The sequence below is a fragment of the Apostichopus japonicus genome, chromosome 17 (assembly GCF_037975245.1).
Source record: "Apostichopus japonicus isolate 1M-3 chromosome 17, ASM3797524v1, whole genome shotgun sequence".
In the NCBI taxonomy this organism is placed as follows: Eukaryota; Metazoa; Echinodermata; class Holothuroidea; order Aspidochirotida; family Stichopodidae; genus Apostichopus; species Apostichopus japonicus.
Genome location: NC_092577.1, coordinates 33566472 through 33585055, shown reverse-complemented (window position 1 = coordinate 33585055; position 18584 = coordinate 33566472). Strand labels below are relative to the sequence as shown.

The window sequence follows — 18584 nt, the reverse complement described above, 5'->3', positions numbered from 1 at the left end:
TTGGTCGAAAATTATACGGATAAGATGTCAGGTTTGTAATTCCTGGTTGCGATCAATATTAATTCTAGGACGTAGATCGTAAAGTGATGGATGGATTGACTCGGCAAAATCGCTGAGGTCGTACAGTGCTACCATAGATGTATGATAACATGTACTGTACAGTATTAGCCAGTATTAAACCAACAGAACTTGAAGATTCTTTGGCACATTTATGATCAATATTAAAAATAGATTGATGCAAAAGCACAGATCTTGAGATATATATACTGATGGTAAATTGTGGATTGTAGTGCTCTCACCAGCTCTCTGTAAAATTACAGAAAGTGTGTCCTGGCCAGCTATTGGGTTTAACTGGGTCAACTGTGTTTATCAGGCAAAATTTGAAATTGTTCGTATACAGGGACGTGTTAACTGTGTGACTACACTGGGAAACACAAGGTGAGTTAATAGGCCTACTGTACAACTAGTGAAGTATGATTTTGTATATTACTGACAAGTAGGAAGGAGTAGTATTTGCAGTCAGGGTAAGGGGATTGAAGGGACATTATAGGCGGGTGGAGTTGTGAGACGAAGGGTATAGTGGGGCTGGAGTTGTATACCTGGGTGACCGCTGCATGCGGTCATCCCAGTGGTCAAATTGAATTGTCACCGACGCTCTGAAAGTCCATAGCAACAAGAGGTTCCGTACTCTGATTCACTGTACAATATGTAGATTGTATTGCTGCATTGATCCTGTGGGCATTTATTAATGTAACTATCTATTCACCAAAGAGCGCAGGAACTGAGGTCAGTGGAAGTTAAGTACCGAAGCTCACAGCAATACAGTATGCTTCAGATACTGAGTCTGTACATTAAGTACTTTGCCCATGTATGGATGTACATACGTAGATACACACACTACAGCATACACTACTATTAGGCTGCATATATGGACAGTAACAATATGCAGTAGCTTTGTGTGTGTACGCAAGATTGTGAATGTGATTCAGTGAATAATGTTACAGTTATCATCAGAGATGGGCTGGAGGGGTTGCGCAGAGACCGGGGTGCGGGAGGAAGGGGGGTGGGCAATGGCCTGTCTTTCAGCAGTGGCATAGGTAATGAGGGTATTGGTGCTCAATTTGTTTAATATTTTGTGAGTATTCGTAGCAGCAGTGTTGTGATCATTAAATTTGATGATATTGCTCTTCATTGCAAAGTACAGTGACACATTACAGACAGAGCTTCGGTATGTAACTGCTACTGGGTGTGATATTTTTATTGTGCTTGTTACATGTATAGGTTATACCGGGTAATTTTAAATGCTGAAAAATGTTACTTTGCATTATATTCATTTTAATATCATCATTATTATGATAATTATTTCTTATTGGAGTAGGCGGGAGGGTGGAGGAATGAGAAAGTACATGTAATACAACTAAAGAATGCAGGAATCTCATCTTTTTGCAAAAGATTAAAAAAATTAAAAGCAAGTGAAATGAAGGTATGAAATTAAATAATGAGAGAAAAGAGATTGATGGCACTGAATCAGGTTTGTATGTACCCTGAAATTGATGTTTTATTTTGGTCCAGACTTCAGATTACTGAATAAATTATGTTTCCATTCTAATCTGTGTCTAGCTTTTTAGTATATATTGTTCAATTCTCCTGTCAGACAAGTGTTGATGTTGAAGCAGCTGGTTACAATGTTTGTCAGAACTTGTTTAATAGTAACATTGCTTGCATGCAAAGTAATCAAGGTGGGTGGGTGCTCAAAGCAGGCAGTACTATACAGTATACACTCACTATCATCTATACAGTAATACAATGTACAGTTGGCACATTATATACCTTTCTGTGTGAAGAGTCAAAAATAAGTCACCGATTTTGTAACATTTCAGGGGAATAATTTATCCGTTATCGCATCGCAAAATACTATGAAAAATGGTCAAATTGCTATATGGCCAAATACAGTACAGTGCAATATGTGTAGCAGGTTTTGTTGACGCAGGAGGAATAGAATTATTATATTTTGAGACATAATTTGGTGCCTTTTGCTACACAAAATTTGAACACTAAATTATGCATTTCATTGGTGTCTTCAATTAATGAATACACTTATATTCAAATTAATATATGACTACAGTACTGTCTGTGTGTATTAGAGGTTACTATTGTACAGTATGGTAAATATATTTTAATACATATATGTATACTGTAAGAGTGTCCTTACTGTACACTGTATGCATAGAGATGATTAGCCACGTCCTCGCATTGTGCACAACTTTGGCAGAAATTGACAATCTGAGCGAATGGAAGATTTGTATAGTAATATGTCAAGTTTGGAATCCCCTAGCCTATTGTGATTAGGATCATGGCAGTGTGTGAGTTTGGGTGTTGATTTGCTGAAGGTGTTGAATAAATATTAAACTTGTGTTTCTTTTGGGTTATGGGATTGTGAGAAAATTTCCACAAAGTATACCTGGCAATATTGCTTTATATATACACCTCTGGTCATATATTGTGTGAATAGTGACACGCATCAGTCATATACACACATTGGTTTATTAGGGGACTGTATGTGTGGAGATTGGGTACTAATTTATATTTTGGTGGAGGTGAGGATTGTGGGCAGGCAGGAGCAGAGGGTGGGGGTGGGAGGGGGGAAGAGAGGATTGCATGCATTTTATTTCATGTTACAAGCCAGAAATGTGAGTTTAGTAAAAAAAAATGATGTTACGATTCAGGGTACCTCCCCCTCAACCCAACATCTTTTAGCTAGTCTTGCTTTGGCATAAATTAATTAATTAATATTGCACAGTAGCTAAGTATGTTGATGTAACAATGTTTTAGTATGCAAGTGCCCCATCTCTATAGATCGGCTGTGAAATTGTGGCTTTCCAAGAGTTGTTTCGCAGTTTAAATAGCTCAGCAAATGAGGCATTGTTTGGAATGTTTCTGTTCAATTTGTGAAAAGAATGAAAGGATTGAATGGACATCACAGGACCCTTTTCTTTCCTTCCTTTTCAAGTTAAAAGTTGCCTTAGATTCTTGCACTTTCTTCTCAACTGTCCATTGTTGACTTTTTCGTCCTGAATGGGTAAAGGTGACAAAAGTTCTTAAAATAAACTGATCTATAGTAGTATAGTTCTTGCCCTCAAATTTCAGCCAAGAAAACGATATCTCTGGAATGAAATGAAAGTGGAAAGGGAGGGGTATGGGAAGGGAGTGCAAGGCTAAATCAGAAATATGTATTGATCACAAATAATCTGTGTGACAAAGTTTGAAGATGATAGAAAAATGATTGACAATTGTGGGACATGGAAAGGTTGCCAAATTACAGTATGTTGAAACACTTAATTTTGTAGTTTAAGAATGAATATTTTTAGGAAGACAAATAGTGCAAGCTCCCTTTCTTTCAAGAGATATAGTAGGAGAAACTTTAACACGGTTAAGGTTTATAAGTAAGAAAGTAACTATTCGCTCCTGACTTACCTGTATCTTCACAACATCAGCACTCTCGTTCTACTGTGCAGAGAATGAACTGGTAAACCACTTAACACTGTGCGCCCTCTATATCCAGACCCCTCCACAATTAAGGTTTATACTAATTACTTCGCTCCTCGCTTTACCTGTCTCCCCACAACCTAAGCACTCTCGTTCTAACATGCCTAGAATGAACTAGTAACCATCTAAGACTGTCTGCCGCCCTCCCCCCCCCCCCCATGTTCATAGCCCTCCCTTCTCATTCTACCACCCAAAGTGTTTAGGCATATGTGGTTTGGAATAAATCTTGTTTGTAGTTTCTTCTAGTAGACACAAGTACAGTACTTTACTTCCCTTAACATTTTCTTAATATTACCCTACATATAGGGGAGACCTTGAACTATATTCAAAGAAATTTGAACTTGTTTGCTTCTTTGTTTATATCTTTACCATTATTGGTGTACACCATTTTTTTTTGTTTTTTCTATTATTATTATTATTACTATTTTCTTATGATTATATTTATTATGATTATATTTTTGGGGGCCAAGGTGAGAGTGCATAATCATAGCTATTCATCATTGCGTACTTGTAATAAGATTTTCGTACATAATTTACATTTTTTACCTACAAATTTGATTGAAATATTCTTCACCTTGAATTCATCCTGCCCCTGGTTTTCTCATCAGCAGTTTGCTCACTAGTCTCTATGTACATTACTGTATATACATTACAGTACAGTTTCACACTGTAGAGCTGACATCCTAATTACTATACATATTGGAAAGACCTTGGGCTAGTAATTTGCTCCATTGTTTATATTTTCCCAATTTTCGGTATCATTTTCTTTATTGGCCAGGATGAGATTGCAATGTTATCAGCAGCTCTATTCATCCTTGTTTACTTGTAATTTGTAAATCTTTGTACGTACAGTAATTTACATATTTTGCCGTAAATTTTTTAAAATTTTTTTTATTGAATCGTTGTACTGTACTTAACTTTTGTTTCATATCTTTTTGTTGTTGTTATGTATCTACTTTTGTTGGTTATGTTTCATTTCCTTGGTGGTTACAGTATAGCTATTTTTGTTGGTTGTTGTTAAATTTGTCCAGTATGAGATTATGTGATTGTATTTTAGTCTAGATAGTCACTTAATCCACTCATGATATGTTGCAATAATATTTTTTATATTCTTTTTTTATTTTTATTACCATCTATCTACTGTATCTATCTTTTTTGTTACTTATTAAAAATTTTGTATTTTGGTTACATATTTTTTAATTTTATTTATGTTACTAATATTGTTAGCTTAGGAGGAGATTGACAATATATTGTGTATACTCACAAGAAGATTTTCCCTGTTGTTTCATGATGGCAGGCATCCATACATATAAATATATATGTATATAGATATATACATACATGTATACATATTGTTTCTCATTGTTATTATTAGTTCAGGAGGGGATTGCCTACGGTAATTGAAAAATTATTCATTATATTAGAGTAGCAGCTCCCTGATAATAGCATTGTAGATAAAGTACTTATAGTAACCAGATCTTTACAGTGATAATTATGACATGTATCATAACAGCAGTTTCATTCCAACAGCTTTTGTATGATTATATCATAAATCATGTGCAGTATGTACATGTCTGATGTATCCCAGTGTGGCTACTGTATATCATGTTTAACACACAGAGATGTGTTAAACCAGAACAGGAAGATACCCCAGTGTGGCTGTATCATGCTTAACACACAGATATCTGTTAAACAAGAAAGGGAAGATATCCCAATGTGGCTATATATGTTTAACACTCAGAGATCTATTAAACAAGAAGGGGAAGATAATATCCCAATTTGGCTATATCATGATTAACACACAGAGATCTGTTAAACAAGAGCAGGAAGACTCCCTATTGAGGCTGTATCATGTTTAACACACAGAGATCTGTTAAATAAGAAGTAGAGAACCCCAGTGTATCATGGATACACACACAGAGATCTGTCAAACAAGAAGAGAAAGATAAAGATGTACTTTGAACGTTGGAGAGTGCTTGTTCAAACATGCACGTTTACAACCACTGTTGTAAGAGGTCTGTCGACAGATGGTGGACCCTTCAGCTCCGAGATTACCTTAGCAACGCACTGTACCCTCTCATAGCACTTTATATAGTGAAAACCCTAATTCTCAGCACAAAGTATTTTATTGCTTTTCTGACTATGTACAGAGTTTTAGTTTGGACCTAATGAGGAAAACTGTGATTCATACCTGATGATAAAGATATAGTAATTGGTAATCAAACTCCTTGAAGTAAACCCTATGTAATTTATGTTCTCATTAACATAAATTTGTGTTCCCATGTACTGATTTACTACATGCAATATCCATACATGAGAATGTACTGAAGGGAATTTTACACTTGAATCATTGCTAGACTATATATATTCATAAATATATAAATATATATATTGTACAGTAGGTCACTTGTGTCCATTAGTTATTAACCTTTCAAAGTGCTACAGTATACTGTAGAGTGTGAATAGTACATTATAGTCTTGTTATCACAGTAATGGAGGGGCTGTGTTTGACCTGGCTATGACAACACGTTAGGCATCACAAGTACAGTATATGCTACTACTGTACATCCATGGTACTGTACATTAGTACAATACATTAGCATATTATTTAAAGTAGAATATTGCATATGCATCATGACAGTGAGGGTTTGTGCCATATGAGATAATCCATTAAGAATTAATACACTGGTACCTCAAAGAAGGGAAGAATGGGGGAGGGGCAGTGGCGGAGCGTCCATACAGTCAGGGGGTCTCAAATGGACTGCTGGCGCCCTTTTCAGCTCTTTACCACTTTTTACTTATTCTAGATTATTGACTTTTTTATTGCGCTCTCATCTACTTATTGACATTTGTCACATTTTGTTGGTGTAATTTGGCGATGACACTTATTTATTCTTCGTTTATCTGCAACTTAGCCAGGCCCGGAAAGGGTCATTTCCGGCGATCTAGGGAGTATCTTTACTCAAAAATTTTCTGTACGCTACACGCCAACCAGTGGTGGCGCTCCGCTTAGATAGTGTTGAAAGCGCCCCTACAGACCATTCTCGCCCCTCCTGACCAATACCCCTAGCTCCGCCACTGGGGAGGGGGATATATGCATTCAACCCCCCCTCTCCTTGGCATATGAAGGAAAAAACAAGGAAGATATTAAAATCTTTATTGCATCTGCCCTCAAAATTCTGCTGATTTGAAGCTGGTCAAAGTAAATTTTGGAAATGATAGTTACAGCAAAGTTTTAGGGCTTGCACCCTTGCCTACAGTATGCATCTGGCATGACTTCCTAGTCTGCTCTCTCGCTGGTGCAGAGGCACAAGCTTGCGTTACCTGCATTCTGTGAAACCCCCTAACCCCAGCCCAACCACCCCCCCCCCTCTGAATGTTTCTCTCATTTTCTGGATCTTGTGACTACCATGCCGTTGAACAGCAATGCAGTATAAATGTAAATTTTATCACATGGATTATGTCACACTTAAAAACTTTTCAATCAATTCTATTTTTGAATGTTGAAGTTTGTTTACAGTAAAGACATATCTTACTGTGCATACATACCGTATTTGTGAAATTTGTTGAGTATAGAAATATATATATTTTTCCCCCATCTGTAGCCTTATACTATACACATGGTTATTTTGTATGTATATGTATGTATGTATGTATGTATGTATATATGTATATTAGATCCTCCTGCAAGCAGGAACTCGCGAAGAAGCCTAATTGGCTTATCAAAGCCGCAAGCTGACCGAAGCCAGTCTCGTACATTCATATTTAACGTCCATGATTATGAATTGTTAATTGTCAACAACTCTGTAACTGGACGACATACATTAATCTGGGAGTGACTCGAACCGGGGATCTTATGATTGAAAAGCACCGGCGTTAACCACTGAGCTAACACTCCGAAAAGTACTAGTATTTTAACTAGATATATACAGTAGGAGATACTGTGCATCTTCTTGTCTATATGTACTACAGTATGTGTAACTTGCTGCTATACACGTTGGTAATAGAAGAATTCCCTTTCTTTCTTGTTTAATATAAGCCCAAGTGTATTCCTGTAAGACTGTCATTTTCATAAATATCAACAAAAGGCAATGTCACTAAAACATGAAACCAAATATATCTTAAACTACCTCAGAAAACAGATGTGCCATTTCTTCTTATATCTGTGTTTAATTTTCAAATTTAATAAACATGAAATATGATTCTCAAAAGCGAAATGCGACTCTCCAACTGTCAACGACTGTGTGTTATGATGACATGTAGTGTCCTTGTCCCTGTTTCGATTTATTTATTTATTTAGCTGTAATTTAATCTGTATCGGACTTGTCAAATATGGATCAACTCTTAATTATTAATTATGGTAACCATGACTACAGAATGTACAGACAGTTGGAAGGTAAACTTTCACAATTTTATGTGTTAACAACAAGCAAGCAAACTTACAAACTCCCCTGGTGTTTTTACCAGGAGTCCTGTGGTTTTTAAAGCAATCTCACGCTCCCATGTTTCTGATGTCTCGACAAAATTCGATTTCTAATGTTTTTTCTCTCCAATTCTGATTATAAATGGACTGTGCTTATGTTTCTACCTGCATTAGGAACGTGGAATAAAACTAGTTCCAAGGATCATTAAGTACAGTATAGTTGTGTTGGCATAAATGCTTTATAGTTTATCATACTTTTCATTCAATTGCTTCACAGAGGGGGCACAGTTGAAAGTCCCACAGGAGAAGGAAAGTCAAAGATAGAAGAGGGTGAAGATAGGGAACCGGTCGAACCATCCTACCAGCCACCGAAGAAAAAGAAGATGTCGAAGACGAAACAACAGCAGACGGATATCCACAAGGTCATCATGGTGGGCAGTGGAGGGGTCGGCAAGTCTGCCCTGACCCTACAGTTTATGTATGATGAGGTAAGAGTACTTTAAGTCACACCTGAAAATGCATCTCGATCAAGAGCACTATAATAATGGTTTCTAGGATTTTGTAGATTTTATGTTGTTTCTGTCGTGTTGGTTTTTTAGATTCTAGCTCTTCAATTGGAATTATCACTTTTTAGCATTCAAACTGTAGATTTTGTTGTCAATCTGTGTTTTTCGCTTTTCTCTTCACCAGTGCTTTTAATCATTTTTCAATCTCATATTCCTGTATATATCTATATGGTATATGTATTTACTTTTTTTTTTATTTACTGTTTTATGTGATTGTATATTCTAGATTGTTTGTAAAGTGCACAGATGCATCGCGCATAGTGCGCTATATAAGATTTTATTTACATTACATTACATTACATTATCATATCACAACAACCATATTTTTTAAATTTTATTTTGACAAAGCTCCTTAAGGCTGACAAAATTTACAAATTGCACATTTGCTTATAATGTAATGAAAGTTTTAATAGCTTAATGAATCGTGCGTAGTGTGGTGCTAAGATACATACATCGTATCGTGGCTAAACTGTTAATGAGAAACAGAACGTTGAATGTTTGTCACCTCCGAGGCTCTGGTCCTTAATCGAGTCCCATTAGGTGAACTAAATCTCTTTAAATAGCGATATAACCGCAAATTGTCAACTGTGAAACCATAAAAACCTGTCATGTGGATTTATTCCTGCGGGTGGAAAGTCTAATGAGTAAATTACCCGGAGGATGAATTGTTTTCCCTTCTCGGTGCAATTAAAATCCGGGGAATGCGGCGTTAGGCTCCTTTCCAGGTGATTGTACAGGCAGCATTTCTCCCTTTGTCGACAGATGTTGAACTTTCAAGTCAGTATTCATGAATATGATTTATTCACAAAATGAATAAGTTAAAAAAGAAGGAAAAAGAACTACGGTTAATTACTGGTAAAGTTTATTGATCTGTAACTCGTTTGGATGGTTTCATAATGCAAGAAAAATATTTGTAGCTATGAAATTTACTTCGTTCCTCGCTTACCTGTCTCCCCACAACCTTAGCACCTCCTTCTACCGTGCCTAGAATGACTGGTAACCTGTTAACACTGTGCGCCCTCTATGACCGGCTCCTCCGGTCAATGCCCTTCCTTCTCTAAACTGGAGCCAAGGGATAGTCCTCCCCAACTCTTCCAGGGGGACTACCCTCTCCATCTCCTAACACTAACATGGAGTCCCTAACGCTTCACACATGGAATGCAAGAAAAATATTTGTAGCTATTAAATATACTTTCAAAAAGGTTCTTAATAATGTGGGTTTGTTGAATTTTTATAGCCAAACAAGAACATGAGTATTTCAAGCAGGTTTTCATGATTTTGCTTTTTTTAATTTTTAACTGTTGTTACCAAAGCTACCAGGGTATGGGAATCAAGGCAAGATTATCATTGATCAAATTTTAAATATCATAATTAGACTTTGACTACAATCTATTCGGTATCATACGTTGATAGGATACAGGAGGTTAGAATAGTAGCATGGTAACAATACGTTGAAGATATTGGTTACCCTCTTGTTTGGTAAAGTTTTTCAACTCTCTCCCCCCCAACCCCACCCCTCCCTCTGATTCATTTTCAGTATTCTCCTTTTTAAGAAATGTCAGAAAGTCACAAGCATATGATCATAAGCTACTGTATACCATTTTGATTGGGTTAAATTTGTCTGCTACCCCCCTCCGCCCCTTCCCCTACCCACTCTTCCCCTGCCCCATACTAAATCTGATTTGTTTTCAGCATTTACTTAAACCAAGATCATTTTGATGACTTTGTGCAATCTTGTCAGTCTCCTGTTTTAAGACATGTCAGAGAGCTGCTTTTAATAATCATAATCGTAATCTTTTAATAATCACAGTCACGATCGTAGAAGCCTCTTACATTGTTTCCGTACTCCTTTCACAGTTCATCGAAGACTACGAACCTACCAAAGCGGACAGCTATCGTAAGAAGGTGACGCTGGATGGAGACGAGGTACAGATTGACATCCTGGACACGGCAGGCCAAGAGGATTACGCTGCCATCAGAGATAATTATTTCAGGTCCGGTGAAGGATTCCTATGCGTCTTCAGCATCACAGAGCAGGAATCATTCGCAACCACGACAGAATTCAGGTACCACATAGATCTACACGTCTGGTGATATTAAAGTAGCTGGATGCTGCACTTGTAAGTTATGTGGCACTGGATAACTGATGTATAAAATACAAGTTAAAGCAAAGAATAAAATTGTTGGGTTTGTAAAAAATTTTAAAACAGAATTCAGGTACCGCATCTCCAAGTCTAGTGATATTAAAGCACCTGAAGCTGCTGCATTTGTTATTTATGTGGTGGATAACTGATGTCGAAAAATGCAAGTTAAAAACCAAAGAACATATTGTTGAGTTTGCAGCATTATTTTTAAGGAGAATTCAGGAACCATATCTTCATGTAGTAATGTTAAAGGAGCTGTCTGCTTCAGTTACAATGTAGTGGATACCTGGCCTGCAAGATACTTTTAGCAAACACTTTATATTGTTTATTTGCAATAATAAACAATTGTGAGGGGGGGGGGAGTAGGTTGGGATGGTGCAGGACTACAAATTCACTGTTACATTTTGTTTTGCTTTCACCATCCTTTCCCGGTTCACTTTGTGATTTTTGTTAGCGTGGTCATAAAATTTCCATTGTGGTTTTTCATTTTTTGGCTGATTGTGTATTTATTATTGAATAATTTTTAATTCTAGTCTATTGATTCTGATGAATTCAGTTTTAGAAGCTGCTTTATTAACTCACCACTTTAATAAATGCCGAAAATTTAATTGTGTTAATATGAACAGACCTTTGTGAAGTCAGAATATATTTTTCGATTTTCCTCAATCCCCTTGTACGTGTTTCCTACCTACACGTGGTTTTTAACTGTAGCTAGGAAGATCAGAGTGCATATGAGACAGGTAGGTAACGTCACTCGTAAATATCCCCAAGTGTGGTGATTTGTGGCATCAGTGCAAGCTGTTGGGATGTTTTATTTTCATATACGATCTTCGACACATTATTCAGAAAATCGTTACCAAAGTTTACAAATATAAAAAATTTTCATATCTGCTGAGTGGACTGTAACCCCACCCCCCACCCCCCCCGCCTTAGGTTTCACAATAAATTTCTCTTGTCCTTGTGGTCTCGCTGAAATGAGATGATAAAGATTACTTTAATTTGCAACATTGATAATCGAAAAAAGAGGTGAAAGGCCTGAAGGATGGAAAACAGAACTAAACCATCGCTTGTACATAAATGTGCTTGCTGCAAGGTTACAATACTCACAAACACACAAGAGAGAGACAGAGAAAAGGAATGCCATCTTAATAAAAAAAAATTTCCTCTAGCCCTTCCACCCCACTCGTCTTTATAAACTCCATTATGATGATAGCGAAAAAATTTTATTTCAATGTGTTATTATCGCCATGGTTACCAAGCATTTTGATTAGATTTTCTGAGTGGATGATTTTTCGGCATCCTAGTTCGGGCCTCTATTAAAATCCTGCTCTTTTTCTCTGGCGGCAGTTATCATGCGATCAATTTATGCCATAAAATTTCTCGTCATGCCGGCTTCGACATCCCTCTGGAATCTCAACGGCCAATCTTGGCGACGGTTTATGTCGTCTGTTGTATGTTAAACAGACTTGCCGTGTTAGATATGAGGCGATCAGTTTACCAAAGTCTTTCCAAAAATATCAGTTTGAATATCAAAACAGGGGTTTAATATTGATATATACTAATATATTTATTTTTAAATAGATGTTCATTCTCAATCGAAAAAATTTCAGTAAGAAATAAAAATTGAAATGCCAAAAGATTATAAAGTGGCCCGAACTGAATTAATTATTGTTTATCAAGTGATTAAATTATTTAAAAGATGAAATGCTAATGACATGAGCAAAAGGTGGTTGATTCCGGTGAGAGGAGAGCTAGCTAGTACAGTAACTACATGAACTAATACAAGTTACACACTTCAATTTTGTGGATATTTATTCATAATTTTCTGCGTGAGTGTTATGGTTTTTTAATTTTTTTTTCCATTTCTTATTGTTTTCAGAGAGCAGATTCTTCGAGTTAAACATAACAAATCAGAGGATCAAATTCCATTTCTACTGGTGGGGAACAAGGCGGACTTGACCGATGCCCGACAGGTCAGCCTAGAGGAGGCTCAAGAGAGGGCGACAGCCTGGAAAGTCAGCTACGTGGAAACGTCTGCCAAGACGAGAGAAAACGTTGACAAGGTGAGATGTCTGATCATAACCCAGGCTGTCAATCATGGTTTCAAAGGCAGTTAGTTTTATATGGGATAGCTTGAAGCAAGCATTGGAAATAGTAGGTTGATTTAGGAAGACTTTGCAGAGGGTTAAGTTCTCATGGGAAGAGATGCATCACCTCTTGCACAATTAAATTATCAAAATCTTTGAATATTCATGAAGACTGAAAAAACTTTTACATGTCTTGTATGCATACCCTTTTATTTGAACGTAAATTAGGAGAAATCAAACTATATTGGTTATTCTGCAAGTGCATCTTATGTCCCCTTTGCCTCACCCTTTGCCCTTGCATCACCCCTCGCCCGTGTCTCACACCTTGCCCTTGTCTCACCCCTCGCCCTTGTCTTACCCCTCGCCCTTGTCTCCGCACTTTGCCTTGCCCTTGCCTCACCCCTTGCCTCACCCCTTGCCTTTGCTTTCCCTCTTGCCCTTGCCTCACACCTCGCCCCAGCCTCATCCCACGCCCTTGCCTTACCCCTTGCCCTTTTCCTTGTGTTTCCTCTTACCCTCTCCTCACCCCTTCCTGAATTTCTTTGGTTATTTTGTGTATGAATACAGTTTTCCATTTTTAATGAACATTATATATTTTTGGCCTTTTTCTCTCCTACAACCAGGCCTTCTTTGACCTCATGCGCAAGATCAGGGACCAGAAATTGACAGAAAACCAGAAGCAGAATGGGAAACCTGAAAAAGTCAAGAAAAAGAGAAAATGCCTGATTTTGTAGATGGACTTCATTCTAACTACTCACAATTTTTTCTTAAATAGTCTGCATCATGTGTAAAACTCATACTCTTGCTGGAATGACTGTGGTAGCCAATGGCGACAGCTGTCTGCATGCTGTTACCATGGAGATATGTAGACATCACGTTACCATGAAGACCAGGATATCCAAGAGACCCTTGCAATTTTTGAGAAAGAGTAAAATAATTTTATGGTATTTGATTCGACACGGTTTACTCTTCTCTTTCTTTCTTTCTTTTTGTAAGAAAATATTGAAATTATAAGAAAAATGCGCAAAAATTTGGATGGATGAAAAAATGATCACAAATTTTCTGGGGGAATTTCATCTCGTATAGAAGTAGTGGGCTTAATTTTCAATGTGAGCTAGATAACAAGGCAATGATTTAAGAACAGTCGATGTTTCCACAAACAGAGTATGTCAGCCGGGAAAGAAATATTTGATATTTACACTCGCTGCCTCGCTTACCTGTCTCATCACAACCTCAGCACACTCACTGGTAGGATATTTTGAACTATTTTATCAGAAAAGGAGTCAGAATGGAAACTGACACCAGTGAATCGATATTCATCAAAGACTTTACTTATTATGGAGCTAAGGCAGCTCACATTCAGTAAAATTGAGGAAAATAACTTAAATTTAAATTTGAGATTCAATGCAACAACCTTAACTTCTGATTAGAGATTAGGTCTTATTATATAGTGTGCAGCTTTTTAACATAATTGGTTCAAGAACCTTAACACTACAAAAGGTGAAAAGGAAACAACAAAACCTTTCCTCCACTCCCCCCTCCCCCCCCCCCCAAGCATTTATATCTCATCAGGTTCCTCTAATGCAGAAAATAGTGCAACATGGTTAATTTGACCACAAAAAAAATCATCTTTTCAATTGGTATATAAAGCATGCTGGTTGCAAAGAATATGTGTTTGGAATTTTATTGTAGAGAAGAAAGAACGTGTATTAATGTGCACAGTTTGTAACTGTTTTCTACTCGTTTCATTTTTGACTCATTTAGGAAGAGAACTTTCAGCTGTATTTTATAGCACCAGGACAAACGATATTTGTCTTACCCTGACATATTGCTACAACTTTTAATCTGTCGGTTGTGTTTTTTATGTTGTAAATTAATAAAAACTGTACACTCCCTACCTAATACATTAAAGTCTATTGTTTGCACGGTGGTTAATGATCCTGTGATAAGTCAATCTCGTTCAGAGGTGATGCAATTAAATCGTTAATTAGCCGGAACTCACATGTTGAGATGACTTCAGCTCATATTCTTATGTGCAAAATAGGCTAGAACTACAACAATCTGTTATGAAAGTGTTGAATGCCTAGATGAAGTGCTGATGATCTTGCTTTGAGATTCACAAGACTTCCTCTAAGTAGTAGTACCTGTCTGTTTTGACGCAAGTTCAAAACAGCTAATGACATCAATGACAAAAGAGTATGTTAGGCTTCAAATGCAATCAGCTCATAAAACTAGAAATTGTCTGCATAATTCTGTACTTTTGTAATCAGTTTCATATTTCATTATTATGGCTATATGAATTAAACTTCAGCCATTGTGAATTTTGTCGTCATATAATTAGCCATCATAAAGCAAACACAGCTTGTTGTGTTATTGTACCTGTTCAACTTTGAGCTGATTAACATTTCCGACCATTTTTCTTTGTCCGGGAGGGTGGAAGATGACAATTTTGTATCAGCTTGGTTTTCAATTTATAACCTGAAGTTAAATTTGAAAGTATATATGATTATTTTTGATTTAATGCTCAAATTATTTATGTCATAAATAAACTTTCACCAATTTTAAGGAAAAAAGGTGTTTTACGTAGGTCAAGTTTCTAGCACTATATGTGTTAAAAGTTCACTCTATAGTAGTATATAAAGAATTGGTCAAGACACTCTCTGGTATAATTTCAGTTTTGAATATGTTTCCACAGCTGAATCAATTCACTATGAGGGAATTTTATTGGGGGAAAAATGTAGGTATTTTCTAACCTGCCTTGCTTAGGACACTCAGAGTGACTCCAGGTGTTGTCAAAGGGGAAATACCAAAATACTATACATGTAACTTCCAATTCAAGTGGGGGGGGGGGGAGTATTGTTTATTCATTTCCAAAATGATTCATAAGTTGTTATTACTCTGAAGCAAAAGTTATCTGCAAACTATAAGTCTTGACCTTGCCAGTCTTGACCTTGCTGATAATTTGAATATTTGAAATTATTTGCTTTGTCAAGACTAAATGAAAACTTGTGTATTTGTTCAGTTTAGCTGCTGTCAATGTTTGCTCTTCTATCCAATACATCTTGAATAACTATGCAAACCTCTAAGTTTCTTTATCATCTGAATAAAAACTTATTACTTTTGTGGCTCATACAAAGACATGTTGGAAGCCACTGAAGATTAAAGCCAGATTAAGGGGCAAGGAAAAATGCCAATAAGAGATGGCTTTATGGTCCAAATATGGGTATTAATAGAAACATTCAGGGTTTTTATGCCAATATTGATAACATCTTGATCACTTTTGATGGCAGTGGTGACTGTGAGTAAGTTTAATGAAGTGACATGGAGCAATGTGGGCGGGGGGGGGGGGGGTAGGGGCGTGGGAGGTGGGAAGGATGATTACTGTGTTGTGTTTATTGTGATATAGTTGCATAATTAATTAGTGATTGCTTTCATGTGTCTTCTTTGCGGTAAAATTTATTCTGGTAACCAGTCGTGGCACCAGAAGTTTGAAAGTGGCGGAGGCTAGCATGAAAAGCGAACAGTTAGAGAAGAGGGAAATTTGGTATAAGATGCACACGATAGGTAAATTTAAGGTTTATTGGGGCTTCAGTTTTGTTTAATGATAGCAGACTGGAAGGGGGCTGGGGGGGGGGCTCATCACTGCTGACAACTGTTGTGTTGAGTGGCCGTGTTTAACATCTTTTTATTCTTTGAAAGTTTTACAAATCATTTGAAAAAGGAACCCTTGTGAATGGATGGACTTTGAGTGGGCATTAATTGTTGAAGTTGTCTTTCTTTGTGCCCCTATACCTTCCTTCATTGGTTAATTTTGAAATAAAAAAAAATATGTGGTGCACATGTATGACACAAATGCATTTGGTTTTTAACTAATATAAAGACTGAAAGGTCATTGGCATCACCTCCAAGTGTTAGCCTACTATATGTTACTTAAACATTTCAAAAGTCCTTTCCTGAGGTCAGTTTGAAGCATTTTTTTGAGAGAAGGGAAAATGCCCTTCAGAGTGGTAGTAAAATATGTGTTTAAATGATAGCATGGGTGGCCATAATTTGGCTTCATAGCATATTTGGAGGTAATCCTACTGACTTCCAAGGAGAAAGTAGCAGAACCAAGCAAATTGTACATAGAATATATAGGCAGAGGCCTAACCATATCATCTGTGCATGTATTTGAATGTTAGGCAAGGTAAATCATTTTCTCAAGCTGAATAGTAATGTAATGTGCCCTTTTGAGTGGGATTCTGAGGTGAACAGAATATATCGTAATTATTTCATTAGTATGTATATTTATATGATTTGTGCATGAAAATTATTTTTCTTTATAATATTAATAATATTCGTTATTAATTTAGTCTTTTCTAACTAACTTCTTTGAGCTAGGCTAGTTCCTTTTAATGCTTCCATTTATGTTAGAACAGGCTCTACAAAAAACTCAATTCTGCATTGGCTCCTTTTTCTTAGGATATAGCTTTAAATTGGGTTAAAAAAAGAAAAGGGAAGGAAAGGAAAACAAGAAATGTCTTAGGGCAAAATGGTAAAATCATTTGTTATTTGACAAGCTAGTGTGTGTTTTGTTTGTTGCTGGAAACTTTGCCCAAGGAAAATCACAGGCAAGAAAAGGCATAGGAATCATTCAGGTATGAATATATTTAACGTCATGAATTATTCATCTCTAGATCAAACAATTAAACATTTAAAACATTTACAATATATATGCAAAATATTTGATTGCTACTGCACGCAGCTTCACAAAAAGCACATAAGCGTTAACATGACATACATACATGTGTTCGGTGAATTTGAACAAAAAAAGTTTGAAAATTTCTTGTAACGGTAAACTGAGATTGTTTTGAAGTATTTGTTTTAACCGATACTAAACACTATTTATTGAGTACCATGTGAGATATTGTGGTTGTTTTAACAGCCCTACACTATATCCTGAGTCAAACTTTTTATTCTATAAAACACTCACCACTTTTCTATCTAATAGTATAAGTTTATGGACGGTTGCTGTTATCTTCATGATGACATAGATTTTTTGCAGAAGTTTAAGCTTCTGTGAAAAATTCTTTGCATTGTTAACTAGTATTTATGTAAATCTACATGATATTAACTTTCATCAGCATAAATATTAATCTTTACTAATGTTGATGTGTAATATTGATAAGAATAATACATTTTGTTAGAAATACATTTACTACTATGCTGCTTTTCTTGATAATTTTGTTGTAAATTGTATACTTTCTCGACCTAGTTTCTCGATTGTGGGGAAGACCCATGGATCCCCCTCACCCACCCCCACCCCTCCCCCCACATACACACACACTGTCTGACTGATCAACAGATCAATTGCTTTTTGAAAATTATTACCCAGTGATTGTTTACATTTTTGAAAACTATGGATTTTTAAAACCCATTTTTAAAATATATATATATATACTAGGGTGTCCGCATATAAAGCAGGAGGCCCAGGTTCGAATCTCGGTGGAGGCTGATAGTTTTTTCACTGTTCTGGATTTTTCAACTCACTACGATTTCAATTATATATATATTCAGTTGCCTTTGTCGTTTACCTCCATATCATTAACAAAGTCTATTCAAAGTATCTCTTTCGAGATCCGGCTTTAGGAATCACAAATGATTTCGAGTTGGTTAGCATTATGTTTGATCTCTAGAGTAAGGCAAACATGTCACCAAAACAGAACTAGCATTGTTCGATACAGGTGACAGATGCATACAGTGGAATCACGACCTTACCGGTTTCGAAATTAAAAGTAGTTTAACTGACCGTATATAGTTTGCCTCGATTTGGCCTTCA

The 18584-nt window shown here is 36.5% G+C and overlaps 1 protein-coding gene across 4 annotated transcripts in view; it reads left to right on the top strand.

The window, feature by feature from the left end:
* The window catches only part of LOC139984223 (ras-related protein O-RAL-like), a 32543-nt gene extending 14584 nt beyond the window's left edge, over nucleotides 1-17959 (top strand). For all 4 annotated transcript variants that reach the window (XM_071998039.1, XM_071998040.1, XM_071998041.1 and 1 more), the window contains exons 2-5: nucleotides 8247-8457; nucleotides 10393-10601; nucleotides 12559-12742; nucleotides 13390-17959. In XM_071998039.1, coding sequence (XP_071854140.1) covers nucleotides 8353-8457; nucleotides 10393-10601; nucleotides 12559-12742; nucleotides 13390-13500 — 609 coding nt within the window. In that variant the 5' untranslated portion in view covers nucleotides 8247-8352 and the 3' untranslated portion in view covers nucleotides 13501-17959. The remainder of the gene's footprint in view (nucleotides 1-8246; nucleotides 8458-10392; nucleotides 10602-12558; nucleotides 12743-13389) is intronic.
* Nucleotides 17960-18584: the final 625 nt, after the last annotated feature.